At 52.0% G+C, this 20,351-nt stretch overlaps 1 protein-coding gene across 1 annotated transcript in view; it reads right to left on the reverse strand.

The window, feature by feature from the left end:
* LCK (LCK proto-oncogene, Src family tyrosine kinase) overlaps window positions 1–18,694 on the reverse strand; it is a 29,828-nt gene extending 11,134 nt beyond the window's left edge. The window contains 10 exon segments of the mRNA XM_030539083.1: window positions 1,496–1,576; window positions 1,579–1,637; window positions 2,051–2,161; window positions 2,163–2,208; window positions 2,925–3,028; window positions 3,322–3,420; window positions 3,919–4,009; window positions 5,168–5,249; window positions 5,625–5,731; window positions 18,271–18,694. Coding sequence (XP_030394943.1) covers window positions 1,496–1,576; window positions 1,579–1,637; window positions 2,051–2,161; window positions 2,163–2,208; window positions 2,925–3,028; window positions 3,322–3,420; window positions 3,919–4,009; window positions 5,168–5,249; window positions 5,625–5,726 — 775 coding nt within the window. The 5' untranslated portion in view covers window positions 5,727–5,731; window positions 18,271–18,694.
* Window positions 18,695–20,351: the final 1,657 nt, after the last annotated feature.

Raw genomic sequence — 20,351 nt, forward strand, 5'->3', positions numbered from 1 at the left:
CCTTCGCCCTGGCGGGAGCGGGAAGAGGCTGCGCTGAGTTTGGGAGCTGGCTTGTGAATCAGGGCTGGCTTTGTGCCTGGGAGGCACTGGCAGCCTCTATTTACCCACAGGACGGGCACAGCCCCAGAGGGGGGCAGGGAAGGGCTTCCATCGGTCCCCTGCCCATGGGCCTCAACCTATCCCGCAGGCCGGTGCAGCGAGGGGATCCAGCCTCATTGTTTCAATCCCACTGCACTGTGCCTGAGTGTAAATGACAGCGTGAGGCACCGGGGAGCCAGGCCCAACAATGCAATTAGCCAAGGGCTGGGGGGGCTTTTGCAACATAGACATTTGCCCCGCTAGCAACTGGCCTGAGACCCTGCCCAACTCATCTCACATGGGGCAGCAAAGAGCCATCCAACGGGAATGACGTTGGATCCCTACACACAAGGGCTGGAGTAGGACCAGCGACCTAGGAGTATCCTCCTACCAGGCCCCTGAACCTCCCTTCCCCACACCATCCTACGCTGTGTAGGGCAGACTCCACACGCCCACTAAACCCAGCAGCTCCTTTCAACCACAGCCTGCCTGGCAGAGTCCCGCTAACCGTCCAGCACCCATCATCACTGCCCTGGGGGGGTTGAAAGCCTGCCCCTCCCCAGGATTTTCATTCAGTTCCTGCCTTGCACCATTCCCCTGGAAGACAAAGTGCCCAAAGACAGTCCTGGAACAAGTCTAACCCCCTCACCTCCTCTCCCTTCTCCCGCTGGCCACAGCCCTGGGGAGAACTTCCTCCCAGGACGCAGATACAAGGAGAGGAGCTGAGTCAGCAATCAGGTGCCCTGAGGAACTGCAACCACAGTGCCAATCAGATGCAGGCGAGAGTGACAGCGGAAGGCAAGGGGCCAGAGAGCCAAGCAGAGGGCCTCCCTCCGGGCCTCTCCTTGGTATTGTTAAATATACTGTAATAAACCCAGGGCCACTAAGGAATGCCCTAGCGGTCACTATTCTTCACCCCCTGGGCACCAGCAAGGATAGAACCCTGATCCCTCTGCACCAAAAGCACAAGCCTGCTCGAGCTGCAGGAGACTCTCCATTCCCTAGTGGCAGTATAGGGCCTATGACTCACAACTGATGAGTTTTGTTTCTATCCAGCAAAGGGCAGCGGCGTTGCACACTAGTCAGTCACAGTATTAAACCCATCCCCTAAATGTAGCTGAGATCCATGTTTATTCACAATGTGACATTGTTTGGAGGCTGGGGGGTCCTGCTGTCCTTTCGCTGCACCCCAGGACCCTTCCTCCAGCCCTTGGCTGAAGACGCCTGCAGGCAGCTTTTGGAAGCCTGTCAGGGCCATTCCTAAAAGCCAGCTGGAGAGGGATTCTGCACATAACCAGACATTTTCCTGGCCATGCCTGGGAGCTGAGCCCACCAGTGCCACCCCACACCCAGTGACTGGCCTGCCTGTCAGCGTCACCCACCTCTTGGCTGGTGTCATGGCTGCTGCTTTACTCACCCATCCAGACCTCTCCAAACTGCCCCGCTCCCAGCTTTTCTACCAGCTTGAGCGTCTCCCGAGGCACCTCCCATTCGTCTGCCACCAGGGCTTCTGCGGCTTCTGGTTCTGGCAGGGCTTTCCCAGGCGGGTGCATACCCATCTATATTGTCTGCAGGGTGGGAAGCAGGGGAGGCAAATCAAGGGGTAAACATGAGGCTGCATGGAAGAGCAAAGGGGGTGCATGCAGGACGGGGCAAGGGAGTGCGGCCATGGCCAGGCACTACAAGTGCGGCTGTGCTGTCAGTGACTTGCGACTAGCTTTTGCAGATCCATTTGTCCAGACCGAAAGCTCATTCGCCTTCACGAGAGGAGACAAAACACAACTCAGCCTCAGAGACAGACTGCACAGTTCCCCCTGTGCCAGCTTCTCCCTGAAGGAGGCGCTGTGGGGCACGGGATCCGAGAGCTGTTGTACGTGTCCATGGGAGATGGAACCGCAGTGGTTCCAGCAGTGATAAGTGGACATTTCATGCCCTCCCTCCCTTGGGTTGCTGTGACCTCTCCTGGCAGCGCCGGGGCTTACGTGTGTAATGCTCCACCAGGTCGTGCAGGCTGCTGAAGGTGATGCGCGGGGAGATGTAATACCCCCCATTGTCCATGTTCCGGATCTTGTAGTGCTTCACCATCTCCTTGGTTTTGGTCGAAGTCCCTCACTGACAGGGAGAAGGAACCTAGCGAGGCCAACATGAAAAGGAATGAGGTCGCTGCAGGCTTGGTCTCCTTTTTTCACCTTGAAGACTCCTGCCCACAGTTCCTGCTCCCAGCCCACCCTCCGCCAGGGGACTCCCGGAGCAAAGCTGGACCGTGCCAGGCACTGGAAGAGGTGCACCAACATGCCATAAGAGGTGGCTTCTCTTCAGGCCCTTGCTGAGTCCATTGGAGAGATGCGGGGAATGCTGGCCAATAGAAGGCCAAATCCTGCTCCCATGGCTGTCACCACAGCACCACAACTGGCACAAGACAGTCTTGTGTTCTGGGCTGTTTGCACCATCCCTATTGCCGGGGTAAGACAGTGCAGAATAGCAAGTATCTGCCCCTCTGCTTTATAACCTGAGCAGCTGAATGCCAGGAGGAGGGGAGCATCCCCACACACAGCCCAGGTATGCAAACGTGCCACACACCCCTATAGGAAGAAGTGTGGTACAATTCCTGGTTTGCTGGGAGGAAACCCACTGCCAGAGGCCATCTGGCACTGTCAGGCACTGCTATGGGGAAGCTCACGCTGACGTAGCCCTAGTGGTACAATCAGACTACTAAAGAATTGGATTCCCTGTAGAGTAGCAGACAGTGTTAACATTGTGCATTCAGAGCACCAGGTAGGAGGCAGGCTCAGAGGTGCCAGACACGGGCATCCGCCCTGGCCCTCCACTCACTGGCTGCAAGTTACCTTTGGTGGATTCGCTCTCCCGGATCAGGAAGGAGCCATGTGTGTTCCCGGAGGCCAGGAGCTGTCGCTCAGCGTCCTTCCGGCTTAGGTTTTTGAAGAACCAGCTGCATGGACCAAGACAGAATTAGTGCCATGCAAGCTTGTGCTTCCCTACCCCACTGCCTACCCCCATGCCAGCAGAGACAAACAGAGATGCCTCACTGTGCTCCTGAGGAGGACAGGAATCAGAGATCCACTGGGGCTCGCATCGCCCAGTCCCCTCCTCCCCTAGGACCTGGGGCATGTTTCCTAGCCCTGCAGCCAGGCTCAGGGCAAATATGGCCAGGGCTGAGACTTCCCTCTGGGGGGGGCATGGGCTGGGGGCAGAATACTGAACCCAGACAACACATCCACTCACGGTTCTGGCTCCAGGCTGTTCACCCGGGCGACGAAGTTATAGGGAATGTACCCTTCCTGGCCAGTGGTGAGCGACTGGGCCTTCCACCACTCCCCGGTCCTGAAACGAGACCAGAAGAAAGGCCAACCTCAGCCCCCAGTCCTGCTGGGAGGGTCGGTTCCACGGACACAGAGATCTGGGTGGAAAGAGGCCAGCGGGGCCTCAAACTGGCAGGGGAAGATGCTCCCAGCTGACTAGGAAGGTGGCAGACTGCCTGGTGATGCTGGCTCATTTGAGGGTCATCCTTCCCTCCACTTCTTACCTTAGTGCCCAATGGGCGCTTCCCTCTCACTTGTAGTTTATTGCTAGATGCAGCCTCATCCCCTTCTCCCTCCCAAGGCAGGAGTGCAGGGCACCGAGGGTCCTGCCTGCCTCCAGTTCTGGGGTCCCACCAGGAAACTGCAGGCAATCAGCTGGCAGCAGGACCCCTCCCTGGCAGGTGCTTGTCCGGCAGCACGGACCGGCCCATGAGCCCGCACGGCTGGCTGGAGAGAACATGCTCCAAGTTGCTCTCCAATGCATGGCTTAGTGTGAGCGGGGAAAAGGCAACAGACTTACTCCTCCAGAAGTCGGAGCGTCTCCCCCTTCTGGAGCCCCAGGTCGCCATCATGAGTTGGTTCATAGTCATACAAAGCGACCACTAGTTTATCTGGAAAGAAAAGCAAGAGATCTCTTTAGAGGTGGCTGGACAGAGGCGAGGTGCATGAGGGCCTTGACAGTGGCCTGTGGAGCCTTTCACCTCCAGGGTGCTAGTTTGGCCCCAGCTCCTGTCAATTAGCTATTGCCACCTGATGGCTGTTTGGTGGCTTACATGAAATGAGTTCGATAGGGCTCAACCCAGCGTCCAATGAGCGCTAATTGGAAGTCTTCGCAGAGAGCTGAAAGTGGAATGGTTATAAAGGCTAGAGCCCAAGTGGTGGCCCCTCTGGGTCAGAGTGGAAGAAGCCCGTGGTTGGGGGCAGAACTGGGGGGAATTCAGAATTTCTGTCCTACGGGAAATGCTGAGATTTCGAAATCGGGTTCTGCCCTGAATCAGGAGGAAAAGTTGAAAAGTCCAGAATTTTCCATGAAACAAAATATTCCACATATCTTCCATTTCAGCCTTAGGGAAGCATTCCATTTTGGCACTGATCCTTTTCACGGTTACATTCTATTCTATTATGAAGGTGATCATTTCCCACAAGAAACAACGATGAAATGGACCCATTCCCGCGAAAGGGTTTGATTTTGTACAAATCAGCGTTTGCCGACAGCGGACGCTTCCGCTGGAACATTTTCAACCTGCTCGAGGAGGGGGTGAAACTTGCACTGGGGCTGTGTGCACAAGAAAAGACTCTGTGCCCCATGGGCCGTTGCTCAGGTACCATCCAAGAGCTCTCAGTTTAGAGCCACACAAGCTAAAGGGAGGACTGAGAGGGGAAGAAAAGCAAAGAGAATGAGGAAGATGACGGGCTCGACTCTCCCCAGCTCTACACCTTGCATTGTCTGTTACCCCCGTGCAGAGTGGGAGTAAAAGTTCTACCCTCCTTTTGCATGGAGGTGAGTGATGGCACAAGGTGCAGGCGAGAGAGGGTCTGACCCAAGGTGTCTCTATGAACGGCAATAGGTGAGTTACTGGAAAGATTTCACCTTTGGAAGTCACGTCGCTAACATGCACTTTTCCTTTCCCACCGATGTGCTATTGTTCCACTAGCTGGGACTGACTCATTTGCACAGAACCCACTGGTGGCACAGAACCCACTGGTGGGCTGCTTCCCCAGCACCGGAGACCCCTCTTCCCGTAGCGTTCTGGTCTGCGGGTACCAACCTTGCATAGGAGAGCAGGGCGGAGAAGGAATTTCATAGGACACCAAAGGATCACGCACCTCGGAGCCATTGTGTATCAGCCTCTGGAGGGAAGAAAAGAGACCAGAGTGAAGGGGATTTCTCTGATTTTCTCTTCTAGAAGGAACTCCCACCTCCGCACCCAGTTCTTCCAGTCCCTCCTCACACCGTCCTCTCAGCTTCACTTCCTCCCCAGCAGGGCGTAACCAAGGGCTTCCCCTTCCATCTGCCTGAGGGAGGAGTTTCTCTGTGCTTTGGGTTCACAGGTTCCTCCTTAGCTATACGAGACCCTTGCATACTGGATCCCAAACGCTCGGCACTGTGGAGCTTCTGCAAGTCTTAGCCATTTCCTCCACCCATGCCAGTCCAAAAGGGCACGATCCCAAGGAAAGGCCCCACCCCAGTGCTGTGATGAGAGGAGAGCTCTCCCCCATCCTCACCTGGGGTTTACTAGCTGGATCTATGGGGTAATTGCAGTGCTCACAGATGTCAATGTTCTCGATCCAATCTTCGTCATAGTCAGAACTGCAGCAACAGCCCATGGTCCCTGCAGGAAGAGGGGGACAAGAGCCAGAAGCTGTGAAAAGGGAGAATCCGGGTCTTATTCCTCACCCAGAGGGAACTGAACTTCCCAGCACAAACCAAATGGAAATGGGCACGTCCCTGGAATGCAGGCGACAGCCTCGCCACAAGCAACAGGTCTGGTTGGAATCCAGTCTCCTCCCTGGTTCTAAAGGAGGCCTCAATGGCATCAGACCCCAGAGGGCAGGGAAGAACGAGGTGTTGGCTCCTCCATAGGCACAGGGCTCAGTTGTGGGGCTGAGGCATAGCATGGGGCCATCCCCACCCAGGGGGCATTGAAGGAGGAAATTATGCCTCTGGGCCTCCCCTCCCTTTCTAGGTTGATGTGTGGCCTTCAGTTGTCACTCAGTGCTTAAGGCACTTGCCAGAGCTCTCCTATGCGTACCAAGAGCTTCCCAGTGCCCCACCCAGCCTCTCTTTCTGGGAAGTTCAGCCCCTAAAGGCGCAGGCCCCTTCGACGCCACAATATATGTCCCCCGGAGGAGCAGTCTCTCAAGCTCTCCAGAGCATGACTGTTACCAGCCCTCCTGCAGGATGTGCAAAGGGCTGGGAGAGCCTGCACACGAGTGACAGCTGCCATAGTGGTTGGGGAGTTAAACCCAGGCTCTCCAAAGCTAAAAGCGTGAGCCTTTATAGCTTGAGCTAAAGAGACAATCTCTATGGCAGGTGGCCGCACAGACTCTCAGCCTCTGTGCATCGAGCAAAGAAGGGGGCAGCATTGACTGGTGGCTTCATGCGTGCCCCAGATCCTCACACTCACAGTAATTAGCTCCATCTATCTGAGGAGTGGAGGGGAGTTAATCAGTGGTTATATCCTCTTACACTTCAACTGCACTTCCCATCACAAGCCAGGCAAAGTGCTTTACAGACTTCACAGCCTGAGATATTAACTGCATATTCACTGCTTGCCTACCACCACAGAAACGCAGCCATCTCTGGGATAGAACGCAGCTGCCGTTTATCAGACCACAGTAACATTTGCACAAGAGTTTAGGACAGGAAGTGATGGAGCCGGGACTGTGAAGGGAATTGAGGGAGGCCGAACGTAATTATCCACGTTGGAATCTGGCCAGGACATTGGAAGGAACATCCCTGATCATGCAAGCAACACGACTGACTCATTAATGACCATAAGGAAGCAGGTCCTTGGTGTTATGCCTAAATACAGCATGACAGGGCCCTTAACACCACACAAAGACATTGGCTCAAAGGTGAACAGAGTCCGTCTCCTAAAGCACCAGTGTCATCTTTTGTCCCCCTCCAGTACTGACCTAGTTTAACCCTGCATAGCCCCGGAGATCGCACAGAAATCACGGCCCCAAGTGGCACAGCTGCAGATTAGTCCCAAGTAACTGTCTGCCGTTCAAAGGAACACTGCTGGCGCAGAGAGGAGTTTAGGAACTCCAGCCATTCAGCCCTTGAAAAGCCCATTCCCCAGAGAGGTCCCTGATGCCAGGAACAAGACCTGGGAATAGGGTGACCAGACAGCAAATGTGAAAAATCAGGACAGGAGGTGAGGTAATAGGAGCGTATATAAGAAAAAGACCCAAAAATCGGGACTGTCCCTATAAAATCGGGACATCTGGTCACCCTAGCTGGAAAGACAGAACAAGACAAGCCCCAGCCAGTAGAACCAGCTAGAGTGCCCAACCTTGAGAATTTGCATCTTCATCCCCTCTCTCATCTCAGGGGCCTGATCTTTGCATGCTGCTCTCATCGGCATCCATGCAGAGGATGGACAATACACAGGCCCGGCGTGTGCTTCACATTATCTCTTCTGGGGCGAACCCACTTCCTCATTCACTCCCATTTCCAGCTTCTTCATCCGCTAAGGACGGACGAGAGTTACTAGCTGAAGCACTGGCGGGGGCACTGTTTGTTCCCAAGATGTACTCCAAGTCCTTCTGCCCTTTGGGACAAGTTTCCAACAGGGTCACAACTTTTGGATGGCTGCTGTTTTCAGGAGCACAACTTGAGACCCCGGAGGCGTGATTTTCAGAGATGCAGAGCACCCACCATTCTCAATGGTTTCAACACGCACGACCGGTTCCTCGTAATAAAGAATCAGCCAAACGGGCAGTATCGCCCCAGCAAACAGACTGACCCGGGCCTGGCGTTTGAGACTACGAACGCTGAAGTGCTCCTGGAACGGCACACCAAGGAGTGTGGGTGGCACATACATACAAACATGTGGTATGTGCAAAACAGCAGGCGGGGGTTTCAGCGACGGGCTGGCAAATGTGGGCCTTGCCAGCGGAAAGCGCCCTTTTCACGTTAGCCGCACAAGCCATCTGGAAAGCATGGCCCTCCCACAAATGCTGATCACAGCATAAATCGGGGAGGGGGGAAACGCCGCCTGGTGAGTCAGTCTGGAAAGATCAGCCCACAGCCATGGAAAAGCCTGGCTTAGGGCATCTCCCTCCTCTGCCTCCCTCGCCATTGGTCTGCCTCACACGGTGCCGAGCACCCGGGTTCCCTTTGAAATCTGTTAAGGGTGAGAGAGCTCAGAACTCACAGGCACTGAGCCCTAGTGGTTTGGAATTTGTGCTGAGGGGCCTTGCCTGTTGCTGAGGCTTCATGTTTATAGATGCCAGACAACTGCGGAAGCTAAAAGATGAGAGATGGCGCCTTTCATAGAGACTGTCAGCTTCATTCATTTCAGGTGGGCATGGAATGGGTGCTGCGAGGGGAAAGCCCAGTGGCATACACCAATCCCATGTCTGCAATGGCCTGGGAATGTTCTCTGGGGATAGGGAACTATGGCCCAGAGAGACTAAGTGACTTGCCAGAGGTCACACAGGGCATCTGTGGCAGAGCAGGGAATCAAATCTGTGTCTCTCTAGTCCTAGGTTAGTGCCCTAACCACGAGAGCAGCCTTTGTCTCTCAGAGCTTGCACCTTGCGTGACCATCTGCACCTGACATAACCTTGTCTCTAGCGATAGGAGAGCCTCTCCTCTTGCACCCTGGAACAGCCTGCCTGTATCTGACTGTCTCATCAACTCACCATTTGTTTTCCATTCTTCCTCTGAGCCAGGGCCGGCGCTTCCATTTAGGCGACCTAGGCGGTTGTTTAGGGCACCAGGATTTGAGAGGGCAGCAGACTGCTCTGGTGGACCTCCCGCAGGTGTGCCTGCGGAGGGTCCGCTGGTCCCGCGGCTCTGGTGGAGCATCCGCAGGCACGCCTGCAGGAGGTCCACCGGAGCCGCAGGACTGGCGAGCCGGCCCTGCGCCTAGGCGCCAAAACCCTGCGCCGCTCCTGCTCTGAGCACCTATCGGTTAGCCCAGTTCTGGCTCCTGATTTCCTCCCAGTCACTGGCAGCTATTCCCCCTCTGGAATAGCTGGTGCTGCAACTACACAAGGCCATGTTAAAGCGGCTGGTGCTGCGGCAGTGCTTAATGTTGAACAGTGACGACATGCTGGAAAACTTTGTCGCTCGGGGGGTGTTTTTTTCACACTCCCTGAATGACAAAAGTTTGAGCGCTGAAAGTGGCAGTGTAGACACCAGTCCTAGTGTGTAAGAATGAGTTCACAGCAGTCAAGGTAATACACCAGCCCCTGAGTCCCCCTGCCCCTTTGGTTATGGTATGAAACGCACCAAAGGGAACAAGCTGAGAAGCTTGATTTCTCCACTCAGTCAAACTGGCTTCAACCAGCATAGTTCCTTCTCTTTGCATCAACCGGGATGAAAAATCAGGCCCAAAGAATTATTTTCTTTCTAGCATATTTCATCTCTGCTAATCTTAGATTTCACTTGTAATAACAGCAGGGGCTGGGGGGTAATGACTGAATGTGGATTTGCCATGAGAGTTTCCCTTTAACTTCACATTGGCATTATTTAAGTTGGCAAAGTATTTCGGGACTGGAGCAGATGGCGGGCGCCTCAGCCTGAGTAGCGCCACTGACAGGCAATTTCAATATTGTCAACCATGAGCATTCCAAAATCATGAATCGGGCCACTAAATAGCATGAGATGGGCTTAAAGTCATGAGGTTTTTCTCTTGTCTTTTGGGTTTCTGAGCCTTTAGGGATTTTTTTTCTGCAATCATGAGAACTAGAAAACATATCATTTTTGCTTGTTTGTTTTAATGAAACCCGAGATCCTCAGGCACATATCAGGATTCCCAACCTGGGACTTTAAGAACACTAAATATCACGCGAGTGGAGATAAAATTGTGAGAGATGGCCACATTGCAATGGATGCCAGCTGAGGCTCTGGCCTGTGAACTGATTTTTTGCAGGCTATGCTCTAGGTCCCTGTGTATTCGGATCAATTGTCAAAAGTGGCCACTTACGTTGGAAGCCTCCTTTCTTGGGAACCCAACTGGAGACACCTGGGGCCAAGATATTCAGCACCCAACAACTGGAATGACGTCAATGGGAGCTGTGTGTACTCAACACCAGGACCAAGGTGTCTTCGGCTGGGGTACTCACAATCAGAGGCTGCTTCTGAAAATGCTAACCTTGATCTGTTATCAGCGAGTGCATCTGTCCTAAACAAAGTGGTGCAGCTGGTGCGCCGAGCACATTTGTAATTGTTCTTTTCCCCTCCCTGGCGCAGCCCTGTGCTAATGTCTGTTTAAGCAGGCAGCAGGCAGGCACAAGGAGGTGGCTTTTCAAAGGCGCAAACAGCAATTAAGCACCCAACGCTCAGCAATTTTTGTCTTTCGTGCTCTTAAAATCTCCTCCCAACAAGATGGGACACTGGCTGAAAGGGGCTGAGTCGGCACTAAGAATTCTCTCTCTTGGGGGCTTAGCTGGAGGATTTTGCTCACATGCTCAGGGCCTAATCGATCATCATATTCAAGATCAGAAGGAATTTCCCCCTAGGTCAGATGGCAGGGACCTTGGGGTTTTTTCATCCTCCTCTACAGCATGGGGCACGGGGCGCTTGCCAGGATTATCTGGGTATAGCTCACTTCATCAATTTCCTGCCGTGGCAGAAGCCTGGGGAATGGTTCACCTTGGTCCCTCCTGTTCTCCACCTGTGGCACTCAGCAGTTTGGTCTCCTGAGGGCTGTAATACCTTTGGTCTGATTCTGGTGGCGGAGTGGCTGGCTGGTGTTTAAAGGCCCATGATATACAGGAATACAGAGAAGACAGTGTACTAGTGCCTTCTGGCCTGAAACTCTGTGACTATGAGAACTCCAGTTTTACAGCCCAATGTAATTATGCTGCAGAGAAGGGTAACAAGCTATAAAGGGTTAAATAGAATGGAAAAGAATAATTAATAAAAAACTGGGAAGCTGCTGTCTTGTCAGATGGGGGCCATATCCCAGGCCTATTGAAATTAACTGGAGTCTTTCCATTGATGTCATTGGCGATAAGATGACTGATGATGGAGAGTGTTCAACTCCCACCTGAATCCATGGGAAAGCAGGAGATTTTCCAAGCTGTCAAACTAAGTTCTACTAAATCAATAACGGAGACAGAAATAAATATTACTCATATTTTTTCCTCTCTTCTGGTTCTTTTCAAAGGGTTTTGTCCATTTTTAAATTCTCCACATTTGCTTTGTGGGGAGAAATGATCAAACTTGCCACCGAGCAAAGCCTCTTTTTGTATAAATCACAAAATCATTGAAATGTTGGGCTGGAAGGGACCGTGAGAAGTCATTCAATCCAGCCCCTCGTGCCGAGGCAGGACCTAGTAAACCAAGACCAGGATCGGCAACCTTGGGCACACGGCACGTCAGGGAAATCCGCTGGCAGGCCAGGCTTGTTTGTTTACCTGCAGTGTCCGCAGGTTCGGCCGACTGCAGCTCCCACTGGCCATGGTATGCTGTTCCAGGCCAATGGGGGCTGCGGGAAGCGGCGCAGGCCGAAGGATGTGCCGGCTGTCACTTCCTGCAGCCCCCATCGACCTGGAACGGCGAACCACAGCCAGTGGGAGCTGCAATCAGCCGAACCTGTGGACATTGCAGGTAAACAAACCATCCCATCCCGCCAGCGGATTTCCCTGACGGGCCGCGTGCCAAAGGTTTCTGATCCCTGACCTAGACCATCCCTGCAGGTGTTCGTCCAACCTGTTCTTAAAATCTCCAATGATGGAGTTTTCACAACCTCTCATGGAAGCCTATTCCAGAGCTTAATTACTCCTATAGTTAGAAGTTTTTTCCTAATATCTAACCTAAATCTCCCTTGCTGCCAATTAAGCCCGTAACTTCTTGTCCTACCTTCTTGTACTACCTTCAGAACAACTGATCACAGTCCTCTTTGTAAAATATATCTGAAGACTGGAGCAGATCCCCCCCTCAGTCTTCTTTTTGCAAGACTAAACATGACCCTTTCCTTCTAAGTCAGATTTTTCTTAACCTTTTGTCATTTTTGTTGCTCTCTTCCAGACTCTCTCCAGTTTGTCCCCATCTTCCTTATGGTGTGGCACTGTGAATTTCACACATTACTCCAGATGAGGCCTCCCCAGTGCTAAGGGGAGAGGAACAATTACCTCCCATGTCTTACATACAACTCTTCGTTAATTCACACCCAGAATGATATTACCCTCTTTCACAAACCGCATCATATTGTTGATTCATATTCAGTTTGTGATTCACTATAACTCCCAGATCCTTTTGAGCAGTACTACTGCCTAGCCAGTTAGTCTCCACTTTGTAGCTGATTTTTCTTCCTAAGTGAAGTATTTGCACTTGTTACTATTAAATTTAATCTTGTGATTTCAGGCCAATTCTCCAATTTGTCAAGGCGTTTTGAATGCTAATCCTGTCTCCAAAGTGCTTGCAACCTCTCCAGCTTTGGGTGTCATATGTAGATTTAATAATCATACTCCCTACTCCAGTATCCAAATCATTAATAAAAATATTGACTAATACTGGACCTAGGACTGACTCATATGGGACCCCAATAGATAGCAGGGGTTGGACTAGATGACCGCCTGAGGTCCCTTCCAACCCTGATATTCTATGATTCCTATGTCCACACCAATTTGACTATGGACCATTGATAACTACTCTTGTATGGTCTTCAACCAGTTGTGCAGCCACCTTATGTTTATTTTTGTCTACTTTGCTTATGAGATTGTCATGTGGGACTCGGTCAAAAGCCTTACTAAAATCAAGATGGATCATGTCTATTGCTCCACCCCTATCCATGAGGCCAGTAACCCTGTCAAAGAAGGAAATTAGGCTGGCTTGGCATGATTTGTCCTGGACAAATCCACGCTGGCTTTTCCTTATAACTCTGTTATAACTCAGAGTGCTTATGAATTTGATTGCTTTTAATAAATTTGTTCCAGTACCTTCCACGTATCGAGTTAGACTGACCTGTTCTATAATTCCCAGATCCTCTATGTTCTCCTTTTAAAAGCTACATTCTATGTTTGCCCTTCTCCAGTACTTGGGACGTCATACATCCTCCAGGAGTTCACAAAGATATGGTTCCAAGATGCTTCAGCTAGTTGTTAAGTACCATAGGATGAGTTTTCATCAGGCACTGCCAACTTGAATACATCTAACTTATCTAAATATTCTTTAACATGTTTGTTTCCTATTTTGGCTTGTGCTCCTTTCCCCTTGTTATTAATATTAATTGTGTTGAGTCACCAGTACACTTTTAGTGAAGACTGAAGCAAAATAGGCGAGTTATTAGATCTCCTTCCCCACTAAGTAGAGGACCTACACTTTTCTTCATCTTTCTCTTTCTCCCAACGTATTTATAAAACCTCTTCCAATTGCTTCTTATGTCCCTTGCAAGGTAAAAGTCATTTGTGTGCCTAGCCTTTCTGATTTGTCCTGCATGTTCATGCTATTCTTTTGTAACTCCTTAGCAATTTGTCCTGTTTCCAATTTTTGTAGGATTCCTTTTCGATTTTCAGATCATTAGAGAACTCCCGATGGAGCCATATTTGGCCTCTTACTATTCTCCACGCTTTCCTTTGCAGAGGGATAGTTTTGCAGGTTGTGTGTTTAATATTGTCTTCTTGAAGACCGGCCAGCTCCCCTGAACTCCTTTTCCCTTAGATTTTCTTCCCATAAAGGCAAGTAGCCGACGAATGCAAGACACATCAGAGGCTGGGAAGCATCAGTGAAACGGTGGCTCTCACTGAGTCACCCCGGCACTTCTCTCATGTTCATGAGAGAGAGGTCTCCGCAGGTACTTCTGCAAATGCTTCTGAATCGTCTTAGACTATATCCCTGTGCGGCATTAGAATGAATCAGCACAGAGTCCATTTAGTGCCCACACCTAGGGGCCTGCAGTAGCCATCTTCTTACTTTATCGAGTCTGGCCTGTGAACCATCACCCTGGTCTGGGTCCTGCTGTGTTAGAGTCAATGGGAGATTTATCAGTGCCTTCCGCGGGTATTGGAGTGGGCCCCATGTGTGTCCTTGTGTTGGGAAGCACAGGATGCATTGCTCAGCTAACCGTGAATTTCCAGGGGTTCATTGCTTTCTGTTGTATCCTTAACACATCCGCAATGTAGATTTTGTTGTGAGGATGTGGCCTATAACATCTGGGTGACTGAATGTGTGTGTGTGTGTGCATAAATATGAATTGTGTGTGATTGTTCCATGGTCCTGATCCTGCAATGCGTCCATTACACCAGAAACCTTGTACCTGTGCAGAGCCCCACGGAAGTCAAGGGGCTCTTAGGTTGCACAGAGGTCGCCCACATGACTCTTATTACAGGATGTGTGTGTGCATGTAGATCTGTGCGAGGTTATGTGAACGCATGTGCCCACACACCCTTGTCATGAACAGAGAAGGTGGTTGCAACGGGCCCTATTGTATCAATTTTAAATGTTACATTTGATCGTGTTGGCTGGTGAGCTGGACGTGATCTAGGTCTGGTTAAAACAGAAACCTGTGTTATCAGAAACTAAGCGGATGCTCCTGCCCAAATGAGGTGGACAGAAGTTAGAGCAAAGATGGGCTGGCAAAACCTTTGTCGCTTGGCTTGGAAGTTTCAGAGATGCTAACAGCACTTAGAAGGGATGTTTCTTAATGGAGACCTAGAAAGTGGAAAAATACTGGGGATTGTTGTTCCCTTTCTTTGCTTCAGAGAGAAAGGCCTGAAAGCTTCCTCACTCTCCCCTTCTAAATAGTTTTTATTTGGCTCGGGGGACCGTAATATTAGAATTTCAGGTCTTGTGTCTACCCTGCAAGTCTCCTGCAATGGCTGGAGAACTCCCCGGTGTGAGATCACAAATACCAAAGAAGTGAAAACGGAAGGCCATGGAGGCATTTCTAGGTCACTGTGGGCCAGCACCGGAGGACTAGCTTGCATCAGTCGTTGTTTCATGGCTCTGCCCATCTGGCATGACCCCAAATGAACTACAAATGCTCTGCTTAACCCAGGCTGGATGTAGGTCACAGCCTAGGGTGACTGCCCTGACTTCTGTCACAAGCAGCACAGGTCTGAGGGAGTTCTGGGTTTGGATGGGGTGGGCGAGCTAGAGGGAACAATCCGTCTCAAGCTCGAAATCAGTGTTTCTCAGCCAGCGGTCTGGGGCCCCCTGGGAGACCGCGAGCAGGTTTCAGGGGGTCTCCCAAAATAAACCAGAGAGCAGGGCCCGTGTTAGACTTGCTGGGGCCCAGGGCAGAAAGCGGAAGCCCGAGCCCCTCCTCCCCAGGATGAGGCCAAAGCCCAAGAAACTCAGTTCCCTGTGGTGTGGGGCCACAGCAATTGCCCTGCTTGCTACCCCCTACTGCCGGCTCTGGGTTTTAATCTACTGGTTATGCAGAAAAACAGCTGCTGTGGCACAGGTGGGCCATGTTGGGGGTGGGGTGGGGTGGGGTGGGGTGGGGGCAGAAGAAAAAGTTTGCGAACCCCTGCTCTAGATAAAGCTCGAGTCCACGCAGGGCCTGACTCCCCAGATGTTTAAAACTCTCTGGGGTTTGTTTCTTTTTCATGATCACCTATTTAACACTGGGGATAAACCCTCCCTTTGGTAGTCAGCCCCTTCAAACCTTTCAGCTAAGGCAGCCAAACCCGAATCTGCATCTCCAACACCCACAAGATATTCGCCACCAAGACCAGGAAGAAACTACCCATAGTTCCAAGGTTGCAAAGGCCAGGTCTACACTACACACTTCAGTATAACTAAGTCCCATGGGTGTGAAAAATCCAGCCCCTTGAGTGACCAAGTTACAGATTGTAACCCCTGGGTAGACAGCGCTATGTCGGGAGGTGGAATAACTAAGCAGACGGGAGAAGCTCACTCTCTCCCGTCAGCTTAGAGCATCTTTAGCAAAGCGCTACAATGCAGCTGCACCAATGCATCGGTTGCAGTGTAGACTTGCCTGAGGAAAAATGCTTTCAGGCCTTTGCTTCCTAAAGAAACCAAAAGGCTGGCGCCTGATTATTTTCGGCAAGGCCACTTCCAAAGAGGGGTAAAGTGAACTGTGCGAAGTGCTGCCTTGTTGTATTTTAAATGGCATCCTATGGCCTTCCGATGTGACAGGGAAGTTTAGCATCGTGCATCTCCCATTAACAAGAAGGAAACAAATAAATTAAAAAGAAATTTCCATCCTCGTGGAAGAAAAACCTCAAACTGTCCCAAATACCATTGCCTGGAGATAATATCAAACATTTAAAATATGCTGCATTAGCAAAAGGCAAAAGATGCCAGGGTTGTGTTTTTTCCTTCCTACAAGAATCCTGGGCGAGGTAGGAAGTGTTCACGCTCAAGCCACAAAGCAATTTCCACCGAAAATCGGTATCATCTGAGCAACATCTGAGGCCAAAGAGGATTTTGGCTCTGAAGTTGTTTTTGCCTCTCTTTGGTGACTGTGTTTGTCTATGTGACTGAACGTTTGTGTTGGTCAGTGTGTGTGTGTGTCTGCACTTATTTGCCTCTGTGTGCTTGTGTGAGTTTATGTCTGTGTGTCTCCCTATGGGTTTGTCGATGAGTGTATGTCAGTGTCTTTGGGTGGTTGGCTGTGTGACTGAATGTGTCGGTCTGCCTACATATGTTGGACCTGTTTATCAATTTGTGTGTCAGTATGCATCTGCCTAGGCTTTCTCTGTGTGTGTGTCTGAGTGACTGCGTGTTTGGGTGCTTCTGTTTGTGTATCTGTGTCTCTTCATCTGCGTCTGGCTTTGTGTATGTGTTTGTGCATATTTGTGTGTGTGCATGCATATTTTCCTTTCATCGTTTTGTGCCACGCACTTTGGGAGGCGTGTGGGTGGGTGTGTTGAGGATAGCTGTTGTGAAAAGAACAGTGGCACCCCCATCTCTGAAAATATTCCAGGGCTCATCACTCAGGCTCCAGTCCCTCAGTTTACAGCACTGACCCTACATGCCTGCTGGAGCAGGATGCAATAGAGTCTTGTTTTAACAGGGACCACAGGGGCTAAATTTAGATAGAACATGCGGTATCCAACAATGTCGCCACTCACCGCAAAAGCGAACACTCAGCCCAATCACTGCTGACCAGCCCACAGGAGAGACCTTTGTGTTTCATGAGGCCAGTCAAACCAGCACCAGCAGACACATAGTCCAGCTGCTCTGTTTCAAGGGGAAGAATGCAAGATGGAAGGAGGGTGGACAATGGCCCAAACGGCCTTAAGCTCAGAGCAGCCAAACTACCCATGTCTGATCCTTCCCATTTCTTACAGAGAGGGAACAAAACCTGGCTTCCAAGCACCCTGCCCTTTGCATCTTGGGCCCTTCTCTGGTTACTTGTGGCTCCTGGGGTGGCTTTACAGAGCAAAGAGTCGTACTGCTCTAATTAGCTATTGAAGGATGCGTCTTAGAGGGGAATGGGACACAGAGCTCTTTCTGCAGCCACGTGAGGCAAGAAGCCAGCCCTGCCATGGCGTCTGCACCAAAGAAGTTCATATCAGAGCCACCGAAGTTGAACAATACCATCCAGAAGTAATTCAGTGACTCTTCACTGCAGAGATGGATTTTCCCTGATTCTTGAGACTTATGGTATCTCAGAGAGCTGCTCCGAGGGACAAAACAACCAGCAGCAAACAGACCCTCCAGCATATTTTCAGTCCAGTTTCAAGGCTGCTGGCTCAGGACATATCTTCTAGCTTTGCCCGGGAAGTTAAGGTTTTCGGAGCAACGGGGTCACCAGATGCCTGGTATGCTGTCTGAGGGGAACCCCTCTGAATTAGCCATTCCTAGTATGTGAGGAGATGGGGCACTTTGGAGAAGCTTTGTTTTGGAGGAAGCCTGTCCATGATCTACTCAGACTAAAACGTGGGTCTGTCTGTCCAAATATCCCCAAACCAACACAGTGTGCCCCAAGAGAGGCCAAGGAGATAGAGTCTTCCTCTCTCCCTCCCCAGATGTATTGCCCAGATGCCATGGTCATAGATCCTTGACGGACTCACTGTCAGTGCTCACTTCATTCCCTCCAAGGAGGTAAGCGGGTATAGATTTGCGGGCCATCCTTCCCACAAAGAACCCATTACTCCCCAAGCAGGGCTCTGAAAGAGCCAGCGCAGACCCCTCATGCCACCCGACACGGTGGCAAACCCTGACTCCCACCCCAAGACACCATTCCAGGGCTGCTCACAGCCCCTGCCCTTCCCTTACCTGTTTGCAGTGAGATGGACACCAGCAGCTCTTAGATTTCCATGGCCGGAGAGCAACCACTCCCTTCCCAGTCACATTATCATTTCCATCCGCCTCATCCAGAGCTAGGCTCTCACCTCCCAGAGGGCAGCCAAACGATCCTTCACATCAGGGAATTGCAAGAGCACTTGTTCTTGCTTGGTGTCTGTTTTCCCTGATTTCCTGCCCTCTGATGTATCATAAGCAAACTTGAGAAGTCTGTTCTCAGCACTTGCTATAACCACAAAATGAACAGAGCTAATGAGACACTCAGGGGTTTCCTGCCAGCCCTGGACTAGTGGCTCCAGAGATGAAAGCAGTTGGTACAGTGTGGCACCGTAACCCACATTGCTTGGATGTCACATGCCTGACATTTGCACAGGTGTCTCCAGGGACCCCAGGGAAGCCCTGAGAGGGGCAAGCAGCTCCAGGGCCCTGCTGCTGTTCTACACCAGTCTTCTGGGGAGAGAGTGTTAAGAAAATGGGGGGGGGGGGCAAGGAAGGGGAAGGGGAGGACTTTGACTTGTGTTCTCATTGGGTGACAAGCTCAAATGTTGCACATCGCTGCAGGGGAAACTGAGGAGAAAAGAAAAAAAAAAACACCTTTTTGCCTCTCCTGCCCCTCTCCCCAAAAACCATGGTCACCAGGATGACTAGCAGCTGGTCAGTCTGTGCAGCAACTGGCAACCTATCGGTGGTTCAGGGGAGGCAAGTTTGTATAATTTTTGGTGGTGCCCAGAACAGGACCAAGTCCCCACCCCCACTCCCACCCTCCTGCACCTGCCTAAGGCTCTGGGAGGGAGTTTGGGTGCAGGAGGCAGTTTGGGGTGCAGGCTCTGGGATGGAGTTTGGGTGCAGGAGGGGTATGAGTCTGGGACAGTTTGGGTGCTGGGTGCAGGCTCTGGGCTGGGGCGCATATTGGGGTGCAGGAGGGGGGTTGGGGTGCAGGCTCTGGGAGGGAGTTTGCGTGCTGGGTGTGGGCTCTGGGCTGGGACAGGGGCTTGGGAGTGCAGGAGGGAGTGTGGAAGGGGGTTTGGGGTGCTGTGTGCAGAAGGGGGGGTTGGGTGGTGGATGTAGGCTTTGGGAGGGGTTTTGGGTGGTGGGTGCAGGCTCTGGGAGGAAGTATGGGTGCGGGAGGAGTGTGGACTCTAGGATGGAGTTTGGGTGCTGGCTGCAGGCTCTGGGCTGGGGCAGGGAGTTGGGGGCCAGGCTCTGGGAGGGTGTTTCGGTGCTGGGTGCAGGCTCTGGACTGGGACAGAGGGTTGGGGTGTGGGAGGGGGTGCAGTGCAGGGGCCTGGGCTGGGGATGAAGAGTTTGGGATGCAGCAGGCAGGCTGCCCCGGGGTTGGGGGCCAGGGAGGAGGACTCCCCCCATCCCTCTCCCCACCAGCAGAAGTGAGCTCCAAGGTGAGGGGGGGAGGGCCCTCCCTGGGCACAACACTCACTCAGGCCACCCCTGGCTGCTGCTCTGGAGGTCCAGCCAGGATAGGACCCCCCCCTTGGAGTTCCCTGCCAGGGAGCTGGGGGCTGCCATGCACCTCCTCCCCTCCTCCCTCCTCAGGCACAGCAGCCGCCTCAGCCTGCCCCCAGCACCAACCCTTGTAGCTGGCAGTGTCTGGCGAGGCGTGGATCTGCAGGGAGCAGCTGCCTGTGGCCCAGGGCAGGCAGGGATACTTGGGGGAGGGGGCGAGGGGAGAGATCCGGCCCCGAACATCGGTGGAGCTGGACCCCCTGGGCCCTGAATTTGCTGGAGTCTGGGCACCACAGACCCATACAACTCGCTGCCCCTGCCATGGTCCCAATCCCCATCATATCTGAGCACGTCACAATCCTGAACCCGGGGCTGAGTGAAGCCCCAGTGGCCCTGGGAAATACTCCGGGAGAATTGAAGCCAATTTCTTAGTGTTGACTGTGCCAGGGAGAGGGGGGGTGGGGGAGCTGAAAGGGTTTGTCTATTTAAAGGAGTGTTGTATTTGCCTTCTGAAAGGCCAGAGTAGATAAGCCTGGGCAGCCTTTAACACTTGCTAAACTGGTGGAGTTAAACCTTAGGTGGAGCCTTTGTTC

The sequence above is a fragment of the Gopherus evgoodei genome, chromosome 20, assembly GCF_007399415.2.
Source record: "Gopherus evgoodei ecotype Sinaloan lineage chromosome 20, rGopEvg1_v1.p, whole genome shotgun sequence".
Classification (NCBI taxonomy): domain Eukaryota; kingdom Metazoa; phylum Chordata; order Testudines; family Testudinidae; genus Gopherus; species Gopherus evgoodei.